At 47.2% G+C, this 11,311-nt stretch overlaps 1 protein-coding gene across 1 annotated transcript; it reads right to left on the bottom strand.

Annotated features, from left to right (window-relative positions):
- Positions 1-9,630: 9,630 nt before the first annotated feature.
- LOC136610265 (beta-1,3-galactosyltransferase 2-like) lies at positions 9,631-10,575 on the bottom strand. Its single transcript, XM_066589500.1, has one exon. The coding sequence runs from the start codon at positions 10,573-10,575 to the stop codon at positions 9,631-9,633; it is 945 nt and encodes a 314-aa protein (XP_066445597.1).
- Between the last annotated feature and the right edge of the window lie 736 nt (positions 10,576-11,311).

The raw sequence follows: 11,311 nt of genomic DNA on the forward strand, positions 1-11,311 counted from the left end.
TATGATTTTTATCTTCCCAATCTCTCTGTAGTTTTTTCAATTTTCTCTGTATTATTTCTTTTTCTATTTTAGCTATAAAGTTGGATATGAAGGTGACATTATTATTTCCACATTTGAGGCTCAAAAACAGAGCTTTAGGTAGTAAGATGTCGCTAAGTTGTTTGCGTTTGTCTATTAATTTGTTTAGCATCAAATCAGAAAAAGTACCAGAATGGGAGGAATTAGACTAAGCAGCAGCACTTGTGAAAAAGACTTGGGTATACTAATAGATCATAGACTGAACATGAGTCAACAATGTGGTGCAGCATCCAAAAAAGCGAACACAAATCTTGGATGCATTAAGAGAAGCATAGAGTCTAGATCATGTGAGGTAATTATCCCCCTCTACTCTTCCTTAGTCAGACCTCATCTGGAATACTGTGTCCAGTTCTGGGCACCCCACTTCAAAAACGACATGGACAAAGTGGAGCAAGTTCAGAGAAGTTACCAAGATGGTGAGCGGTCTGCAAATCATGTCCTATGAGGAACAGTTAAAGGATCTGGGAATGTTTAGCTTGCAAAAAAGAAGGCTGAGAGGAGACTTAAAGGGGTTGTCTCGCAGCAGCAAGTGGGGTTATACACTTCTGTATGGCCATATTAATGTACTTTGTAATGTACATCGTGCATTAAATATGAGCCATACAGAAGTTATTCACTTACCTGCTCCGTTGCTAGCGTCCCCGTTGCCATGGATCCGTCTAATTCTGATGTCTTCTTGCTTTTTTAGACGCGCTTGCGCTGTGCGGTCTTCTGCCTGGTGAATGGGGCCACTCGTGCCGGAGAGCTGGTCACCGCGTCGTCATCGTAGCTCCACCCTGTCACGTGTGCCGATTCCAGCCAATCGGGAGGCTGGAATCCGCAATGGAACGCACAGAGCCCATGGTGCACCATGGGAGAAGACCCGCGGTGCACCATGGGAGAAAACTGCAGTGCATCCCTGGGAAAGGACCGGCGGCCATCTTTGGGAGAAGATTTTTTAAAGTCCTTATTTCATCGGATCGGTGAGGAGCAAGCGGTTTAAAAACCGCTTTAATTTGCTATTTTATTCCAGGGGGGTGACGGGGAACGGGGTAAGGTAAAATTTTGAGGTTTGCCGCGAGACAACCCCTTTAATAGCGGACTACAAATATCGAAGGGTTGTCACAGTGCAGAGGGATCAGCCCTATTCTCATCTGCACAAGGCAAGACTAGAAGCAATGGGATGAAACTGAAAGGGAAGAGACACAGATTAGATATTATAGAAAACCTTCTGACACTGAGGGGGATCAGTGAATGGAACAGGTTACCACAGGAGGTGGGGAGTTCTTCAATGGAAGTGTTTAAACACAGGCTGGACAAATCTGTCTGGGGTGATTTAGTGAATCCTGCACTGAGCAGGGGGTTGGACCCGATGACCCTGGAGGTCCCTTCCAACTCTACCATTCTATGCATTAGCTTCAGGATGGCGGTGAACCCTCTGTGGTGACGTTTGCATGACAGCTACGGTTTGTTTCAACACTGGACAACGGTTGACGATTAGATAAAGGCTGGACTGGTGTTGGTGGCATTAGCACTTGAGATGACATGATATCACGTTCAGGAGACTGAAGCATAGTTCTTCACCACTTTCACAATGTTGTTGGTCACAATGCACTGCCAGCTATGTGTGTGGTCCTTTGTGAGGTGTCATTTATTGGAGTCTCCACATAGGTGTCCAGCAGTCTGACAACTAGGTACAAACTGGCAGAATGAGTACTGCTATATCCATAGCAACCAAAGCCGCAGGGGTTTGTGTGGGATGTAGTCTACCCAGTCCCCATTCAGTCAAGGAGGATAAAGGACCTGTGATGACATCACTGTCGTCATCAGGGGGGCAGAGCTAAGACTGTAACTGACATCACAGGTGCTGTCAAGCTCTTCATGTAACATGCACACAGACGCACGTTAGCACTTTGATGCAATACTATGGTATTGATTAATACTATATTTTAATAGGTCATCTAGTAAAGACAGACTGGAATTTTAGAAGTCACCTGGCTACCATGACACCTGAACAAATACCTGAACCTAGTCCCAGACTGGAACCTGAATTGGGTTCTCAGGGCTCTGTCTTCAGAACCATTTGAATCAATAAATTATTACTATTAGAGTTCTGACATTAAAAACAAGTTTTTTAGTGGTGATAACCTCGGCCAAACGGATTAGTGAATTACAGGCCTTATCCATTCGCCGGCCTTTTTTTCCAGGATACCGGAACTAAAATAATCAAATTAGACCCATCCTTCATGCCCAAAGTAGTGTCACCATTCCATAGGGCACGACATAGTAATTCCCTCGTTTTTTGGCAAACCTAAAAATAGTCAAGAAAGGGAATTTAGTTGCCTGGATGTCAGGTGAGCAGTCCTGCAATATATCAGCACCATGAGCCAGTGGAGACAGGACGATTGTGTATTTATTCAATATTTTGGCCCTAACCAGGGCAAACAAAAAAGCTGCAAAAGTTCTATAGCCAGGTGGATTTGCCTAGCCATTACAGAGGCATATAAGGCAATAAACAAGGAGTAGAGATGAGCGAGCGTACTCGGAAAAGCACTACGCGCTCGAGTAATTTGCTTTATCCGAGTATCGCTGTGCTCGTCCCTGAAGATTCGGGTGCCGACACGGAGCGGGGAGCTGCAGGGGAGAGCGGGGAGGAACGGAGGGGAGATCTTTCTCTCCCTCTCTCCCGCCCGCTCTCCCCTGCTCCCCGCTGCGACTCACCTGTCCCCCCCCCGAATCTTCAGGGACGAGCACAGCGATACTCGGATAAAGCAAATTACTCGAGCGAGTAGTGCTTTTCCGAGTACGCTCGCTCATCTCTAACAAGGAGGCCCCTGCTAGGCTCAAAGCCCACTCTCCAAGGGCGGTATCCACTTCCTGGGCTGAACATGCTACGGCATCAGTGGAGCAAATAGGCGAGGTCCAGTATGGAAAAGACCCCATACATTTATCAGACATTATAGGATGGACGTCCAGACGGGCAAGGACCTGGCCTTCGGTCACAGGGTCCTTTCGGCCGTAGTCCCACCCTGATGATTTAGTTGGTATGTCTCAGCTGGTGTTGGGTCCAACGCGTTTCACCTGAGGTAAGCTCTTCAGGGACCAATATAAACTCAAATCTATGTGTGCACCCACTGCTCAAACAAGTACCAAATCCGTCAATTTTTGACAAGACCCCTTAGATTCACATAGATCTATAATTCTTTTTACCTTAATGCAATGTCTAAGGGATGAAACTATATTTCTTTGATTAATTCATACCTCTTCAACACAATGGCTGAAGGGAAAAAAATATATATTTTAAAAAGACTATTTCTGTGAATGTGTCCTATCAGGAGGAGGCGATCTCAGCTGGTGCTGTCGTGGAGACTCCTGAAAACCTGATTATCGGGTAGGTATAATCCACCTTTTCATGTACGTGAAAATGGCACACGGGCGAGTGATATCGGGCGGTGAGACTCGGCCTGATATCTTGCTCGTGAACGTGCGAGGTACCTGCAGATGCGAGGTGTTTTTCTGTCAAAAACCCCTCCCATCAATTCTGGGAAGTTTTATCGATGGGAAACCTCACATCACATGCTGTGCGATGTGTTTTGCAGTTCCACTGAAGAAAGCGGGTGATGCGGTCCGAGGAGCGCAAAAAAAATAGAACATGCTATGCTTGCGTATGTATATGACTCCATTCATATTCGTGTAAGATTTATGCGTCCCACAACGTACAAAGATCGCAAGATTTTCTCGGCCATGTGAAAAGGGTCTAAGTCTGAGATGGTGCAGTTGGTGTCAGGAAGGCATCTTCGGGTGGCACCAGGTATGTTGATACATGCAATGTAGAGTCAAATTTATAGGTTCAGAGGTTGTTTAAAGGGCTTAAAGAGATGCATAACCTGCTGGTGGGTTAGAGTCAAAATACCAGCCGACAGGTTCCCGTTAAGGATCAAGCACTGTAAATTTTTGGCACTTGGTCCTGGGCTTTAAATCTGGTGGAATGCAGAAATACAACAAGGGACTAAGGGCGCCTTCACACTAGCAATACAATCGCGTGAATGCACACGGGCGTATTTACACTGTGGATCTGGAGCTCCGGATCTCGCAGCAAATACAGCCCATAGAACATGCATTGAAAAATGCACTTCCATGCCCTCAAGCGCAAATAAACTGTGATATTCCGCTTGTGGGGTGGAAATCATGGCATGTCCTATTCTAGTGCGAGCCTTGCATAGGCTCGCACGGCCACGTCATCTATGATGCGCCATTTCTGCACTGCGCATGTGTGGCTGTGCGCCAGCCGACACATCCACAGCGCAGAGTGAAGACGCCGGACAGGTAAGCCCCCCTTACCACCCTATGACTATTCTCACAAGAAAGCAGCGATATCGGGGTAAAGGGGTGTGCCAGCAGTACGCATTTATTGTACAGATCATGAGAAGTTAACAATATTTACCCATTTATATGCATTAAACAATGGTCTGTAGTTATCACATTAGTATAGTGCCACCTGGTGGTCAGTGTGCATACTTGTGTGCTCGTCTACTGAGCGGAGTGCTGGTGAACACGAACGCTCCATCACTTTCTGCACTGCTGCATCCTCGCTCCTGCTCCCAGCATAATGCTCATCTGTCCACTTGTCATGGAAGGACTACAGTCAGAGGCGTAGCTGGGCTTTGTCATCCCGGGAAAATCAGTTTGCTGCACCTTTCACACGGGACGGAATATCCAGCACCAACATCTGCGCCGCTAACGTGCCGAATTGGAAATAGCAGAATTCTGCATCAAAATCGGCAGCTAGCAGTGGGGAATTCCAGACGCTGTTGCAGAATATTCCGTCCTGTGTGAAAGGTCACTTTAGCTGCGGACTCTAGAGCAGTGTTCCCCAACTCCAGTCCTCAGGGACCGCCAACAGGTCATGTTTTCAGGATTTCCTCAGTGTTGCACAGGTGATGTAATTATTGCCGGAGCCTCAGACATTGCCACAGCTGTTCTTGCCATAGGATATCCTGAAAACATGACCTGTTGGTGGTCTCTGAGGACTGGAGTTGGGGACCGCTGCTCTAGAGGACTCAAGACGCAACCCTGCAGCAAGTTCTAAGGCAGACTAGTCGATCCGTACGGCAGCAGCGCACAACCTCTAAATACCTGCCGACTGCAGTGTGAGGCGTCGGGGGTTTAATGATTGCTCTACAGACCTTCATCAAATCACTCAGAATGTTTTATTATCGTATCCCAAGTTTCCTCAAGCAAAGCACAGAGGAGGCTGTAGAGCCAAAGTACAGAGGAGGCTGTAGAGCCAAAGTATAGAGGAGGCTGTAGAGCCAAAGCACAGAGGAGGCTGTAGAGCCAAAGCACAGAGCAGGCTGTAGAGCCAAAGCACAGAGGAGGCTGTAGAGCCAAAGCACAGAGGAGGCTGTAGAGCCAAAGTACAGAGGAGGCTGTAGGGCCAAAGCACAGAGGAGGCTGTAGAGCCAAAGCACAGAGGAGGCTGTAGAGCCAAAGCACAGAGGAGGCTGTAGAGCCAAAGTACAGAGGAGGCTGTAGAGCCAAAGTATAGAGGAGGCTGTAGGGCCAAAGCACAGAGGAGGCTGTAGAGCCAAAGCACAGAGGAGGCTGTAGAGCCAAAGCACAGAGGAGGCTGTAGAGCCAAAGCACAGAGCAGGCTGTAGAGCCAAAGCACAGAGGAGGCTGTAGGGCCAAAGCACAGAGGAGGCTGTAGAGCCAAAGCACAGAGGAGGCTGTAGAGCCAAAGTATAGAGGAGGCTGTAGGGCCAAAGCACAGAGGAGGCTGTAGAGCCAAAGCACAGAGGAGGCTGTAGGGCCAAAGCACAGAGGAGGCTGTAGAGCCAAAGCACAGAGGAGGCTGTAGGGCCAAAGCACAGAGGAGGCTGTAGAGCCAAAGCACAGAGGAGGCTGTAGAGCCAAAGCACAGAGGAGGCTGTAGAGCCAAAGTACAGAGGAGGCTGTAGAGCCAAAGTACAGAGGAGGCTGTAGAGCCATCGCACACTGACGTTTCTGACCACTATAGCACTATATTGTGGGGCTGTTTGTTTTTAGATGCAATGCTTTTAGCAGAAAGCAGCCCCATTCTACATCATCCAGAGATACACAAGGCTTGTAGAACTCCATTCATGCTGCTCGTCCTGGTTAATATTATACACTTATTGTCCGACCAATCCCTCCCCAGGAAGTTGTTGGATGGGGTGAAACTTTGTGTGATTGCAACTTTGATATAAGTATGTGATTACAATATCAAAGCAAAAGGATCATTTATTGTGGAGAACCTTGTAGGAAGGCTCTAGTACTCTGTTGTACTGCCTCTAGCTTGGATACAAGATGTGATACAGGTGGGCATGGACGCTCTAGAACCCTGTTGTACCGCCTCTAGCTTGGATACTAGATGTGATACAGGCAGGCATGGAGGCTCTAGTACCCTGTTGTACCGCCTCTAGCTTGGATACAAGATGTGATATGGGCAGGCATGGAGGCTCTAGTACCCTGTTGTACCACCTCTAGCTTGGATACTAGATGTGATACAGGCAGGCATGGAGGCTCTAGTACCCTGTTGTACTGCCTCTAGCTTGGATACTAGATGTGATACTGGCAGGCATGGAGGCTCTAGTACCCTGTTGTACTGCCTCTAGCTTGGATACAAGATGTGATACGAGCGGGCATGGAGGCATACAGGTTCTGTATGGTATCCTGCAGCATATCGCTCCACATTTATTGTCACTGAGCCTCTAGATTGTATAAGCTCCTAGGCTGTGGAAGTTGGTGTCCCAGATGGTCCCATACAAGTTCTATTGGCGATAAATCTGGCGACTGGGCAGCCACGGAAGTGTGACAATGTTATGGGGGCTCCTGTGACCCCCTTGTGTGTGCGGCCGAGCATTATCCTGCTGGAAGCCGCCATGAGAGGAACACATGTGGCTGCAGGTTGTCCTGAACATATCGTTGAGCTGTCATTGTCCCTCGTACCACTACTAGGGGGGACCGACTGTCATATGCAATGCCCCCCAGACCATCACAGTGTGCCACTACACAACTAAGAAGCTTCTAGTGATTGTCGGATGATCAGACGGTCTCTCTACTGGTGGTCTGTAGGGGGCGTCCTAAGCCCGGTCACCTTGTGTGCCCTCACACATCCACTGGTCCCAACACCTCCTAACAGTCTGGTCAGACGTGCCCCTCTACTGGTGGTCTGTTGGGGAGTCCTGAGCCCGGTCACCTTGTGTGCCCTCACACATCCACTGGTCCCAACACCTCCTAACAGTCTGGTCAGACGCTCCTGTCTACTGGTGGTCCGTTGGGGGGTCCTGAGCCTGGTCACCTTGTGTGCCCTCACACATCCACTGGTCCCAACACCCCCTATCAGTCTGGTCAGATGCTCCTCTCTACCGGTGGTCTGTAGGGGGCGGCCTGAGCCCAGTCACCTTGTGTGCCCTCAAACATCCACTGGTCCCAACACCCCCTAAAAGTCTGGTCAGACGCTCCTCTCTACTGGTGGTCTGTAGGGGGCGTCCTGAGCCTGGTCACCTTGTGTGCCCTCACACATCCACTGTTCCAAACACCTCCTAACAGTCTGGTCAGATGCTCCTCTTTACTGGTGGTCTGTTGGGGGGTCCTGAGCCCGGTCACCTTGTGTGACCTCACACATCCACTGGTCCCAACACCTCCTAACAGTCTGGTCAGACGCTCCTCTCTACTGGTGGTCTGTTGGGGGGTCCTGAACCCGGTCACCTTGTGTGCCCTCACACATCCACTGGTCCCAACACCCCCAACAGTCTGATCAGATGCTCTTCTCTACTGGTGGTCTGTAGGGGGCGTCCTGAGCCTGGTCACCTTGTGTGTCCTCACACATCCACTGGTCCCAACACCCCCTAACAGTCTGGTCAGATGCTCTTCTCTACTGGTGGTCTGTAGGGGACATCCTGAGCCCAGTCACCTTGTGTGCCCTCACACATCCACTGGTGCCAACACCCCCTAACAGTCTGGTCAGAACGGCCGGTGGGGACAATTCATGAATATGACCATCCAGCTTCTCACATCCCAATAATGCGCCCCTCCCAGACTCTGGTAATGGAGTGAAATCTCTTCTCTGCGAGGGGTCTAGTGGTCAACAAGCTCTACACAAGCGGAAGAAGAGGTCACTACACACAAGGAGCCTCCGAGAGCCTCTTATAGGCCAAGGGGGAACCACTTTTTGGGTCTCAGGAGACAAGACCGTTGATCTAATCACCCCAACTCTCATCATTTACAGATCTGCCTGAGATGGAACTGCAGGACGAGTTTTACAGCAAAATGACAACTTCTTCTAGGGGCCGGATTTTTCTTGACAAAGGGTGTATCAAACTATTGTAGTGGGATGTAGCTATGGTAACCAAAATGAAAATATGGTCTGCATCGCTACCTTTAGTGGTCACTTGACTTACTACATGATTGATTAATTAGATGATTGTTTGGGAACTCTACCAGGGCTATTTAAATATCTAGCACAACCCTAAGACCTCCTTCATACACCCCATCTAAAACTGCCCTAATAGCTTCAGTAGTGGTACAGTTTTATTAATAGTACTCAGTTTAATGGGAGCTGTGCCTGCAATACCATTCTGGACCACTGCACAATGTACGGAGCTATCTGCTTTCTGCTCCATACAGGATAACCCCTGCTGATCAGCAACTGATCATGTGGACCCCTTTATGCCAGCATGTACTAAAATTTGTGAAATGTTTATATCAAAATTAGTCCCGAATAGTCTTCAATGAGTTAACTCAACTACAAATTCCAATTGGGATAAAAACCAAAAACACTTAATCTGTTTTTTCCAAGAACAATTGTAAATGTACCCGAATAATTAAACCGCATGTCCAGGATTAACAAATAGCATCAGCTTTTATTCCAGAAACAGTGCCACCTCTGTCTATAGGCTGTCTCTGGTATTGCTGCTTATCCAAATTCAAATGCATGATTGTGAAAATGTGAGGGTGGAGCTTAAAGGTGTCTTCCCATAACAGCCAAGCATGGCCGTAATGTAAACAACAGTTGTGACCCTATGTATGGAAAAAGCTGAGCACAGCTGGACTACACTGTTTCCCTAACTCCCACAGAAGTTACTGGGAGTGAGCTACGCTGTTGCCATAGCTTCTGAGTTAAATATAGCCTGCGGTTCTACACTATTTTTGTAAGTCCTTTTCACTTCTTTAGGAGTTATAAGAAGTCATGTAACCCAGCTGCACTTATCTGTTGCTTCTATCCTGACAGTCACCCAGCCACCGTGTAGTCAGCGGTGTTCCCATTACGACCATGTTTGGCTAAGTTTGGAGCACTCCTTAAAATCAAAATCTCATTATTAAAGTTGTACTTGAAGCATGATAAAGTCATGACTCTGTACGTCCACCATCCTCCTAATAGGGAGGCATGCTGTTGTGGCATCTGCTTTCGATACCGCATTGTAGGGTATTCTCTTCTAAAAGCATTGTACAGAAGCATCATTAGCGGTCTGTTGTACGGGACCATAAGGACTCCATGTGCCTCTGTATTGGATCAGTACATGTGGCTTTGTCATATGCATGAGGCCTGTTTTAGTTCTTATTACAAGTCTTCAGAGCTGCCAAGAAATCTGGCCATATAGTCATCAGTTCCTCCGGGGTAAAGCGGTGGACAGTGATGAGTTTCGTGAACTTACACCTGTCATAAGGAACCTTTTCCCCTATGAACCATTTTTCTGAAGGTTCGAAGATTCTAACTCCTAACTTTTGTAAACACATTCCTACAAAAACATCTTCAAAAGGGAATGGCGGCAAGCCCGCTGCCGCCAGGTATATCTTTTTTGCCATATCCCCAGAGAAAACATAGCCTGTCCCGGAGCAGTAGAGTGGATAGAATTTTTTGGAGTAGGTTTTGGTGGACACATACCATTTACTGCCCTTGTCTCTGTGTGGTAAAGCATCGTGTACAATCAGCCCTGTAAGAAAGTTTTTTTTGGGTGGACTTTCAGGCTGTAAAATTTTCTCCATAAGAAACCAAGGATTGAAGAACATATCTGAGTCGATTTTCATGATGTACTTCACGTTCGGACACAGACGACTGACCCACTCCATACCCATTAAAGTCTTGATGGTCAGGTTGTAGTAAGAGTCTGTGAAGTCTTGCATTAGGATGTCATGAAAGCGGTTACTCTCTTGCATTACCTTCTCTTCATTACTCTCTGACTTACCCAAGAGGAAAAGCCTATTGATACGGACACCATTGACCAAAGACTCGTTGGCCCAAGTGTTCCTCAGGATATTTCTGGTATGAAACTCTTGAGGAGCTGAAGGGATGAGTAATAGCAAAAATGGTGCACCATCTGCACATTTCCCATCTTCTTCTAAGAGGTACGGATACAAAGGGGTTATAGTCCTCTGAGAAACGCGGGAGTAGATCTGTTCATCTTGAGACCTCCAGTCATGTGTATATCCAAGAATGAATATAATAAATATAACAGATAAGATGAGTATCTTATTCAACCGGGCACCGCAATCCATGAGAAAAAGATGGCTTAGAGGTTTCCTGTGAAGAACAATATAGGTAGACTGGTTAGCATCAGTTTGAAGACGCTTTTGAGAAATGAGGTGCAGTAAGTAGAAGCATAAGTGAGCACTGATACTTGTTTGAACCCCAATCCCATGGGTGACCCCCACATTCTCATTTCATAATGTTGCAGTGCTTATGGAGAGGGAAGTCTTCTGCAGGTTGCCACCACCGATTGGAAAAGTAGACTAGGACAACCAAATATATGGTTCACAAATCAGGTTGGTCAGCTAATAAATCGGGATGTAGCTGCTTTTCTATAGGGTTTGTAATTGTAGTGCAAGTTCTTGTCAGGGACAGTAGTGACCACGTGTTACATACACATAAAGCTAGTCCTGGCCCTTTCCTTATCTCACTATAACATATTCCTGTACAAAAATGGCTTTCTGAGTTTTTTCTAGAAGCACTGGATTCACCTGCATCAAAGCCCTTTGGGATAAATGAGACCTCCTCACTCAACATTAGTGATTGCTATATTCCAACATTCAGAAAGCCTTCCTAGAAGACTGATGTCTGATAATGCAACAAAAAAATGACAGCCCCAATTACTTATCTTATATTTACAGTATAGCGTGTAGCAGTTGATATTCTACTTTAGAGCTGCATTCACAAAAAGAAGCCCTCCAGTGCAACCATCTGACACCATATCCCCTGCTGCTCTGTTTTATGACGGCCTCCACTTCTCCCATA

Source organism: Eleutherodactylus coqui, chromosome 2, assembly GCF_035609145.1.
Source record: "Eleutherodactylus coqui strain aEleCoq1 chromosome 2, aEleCoq1.hap1, whole genome shotgun sequence".
Classification (NCBI taxonomy): domain Eukaryota; kingdom Metazoa; phylum Chordata; class Amphibia; order Anura; family Eleutherodactylidae; genus Eleutherodactylus; species Eleutherodactylus coqui.

What these genes read in the sequence shown, in the direction of transcription:
- LOC136610265 (XM_066589500.1), bottom strand. Translation starts at nt 10,575, where the DNA reads ATGGATTGCGGTGCCCGGTTGAATAAGATACTCATCTTATCTGTTATA.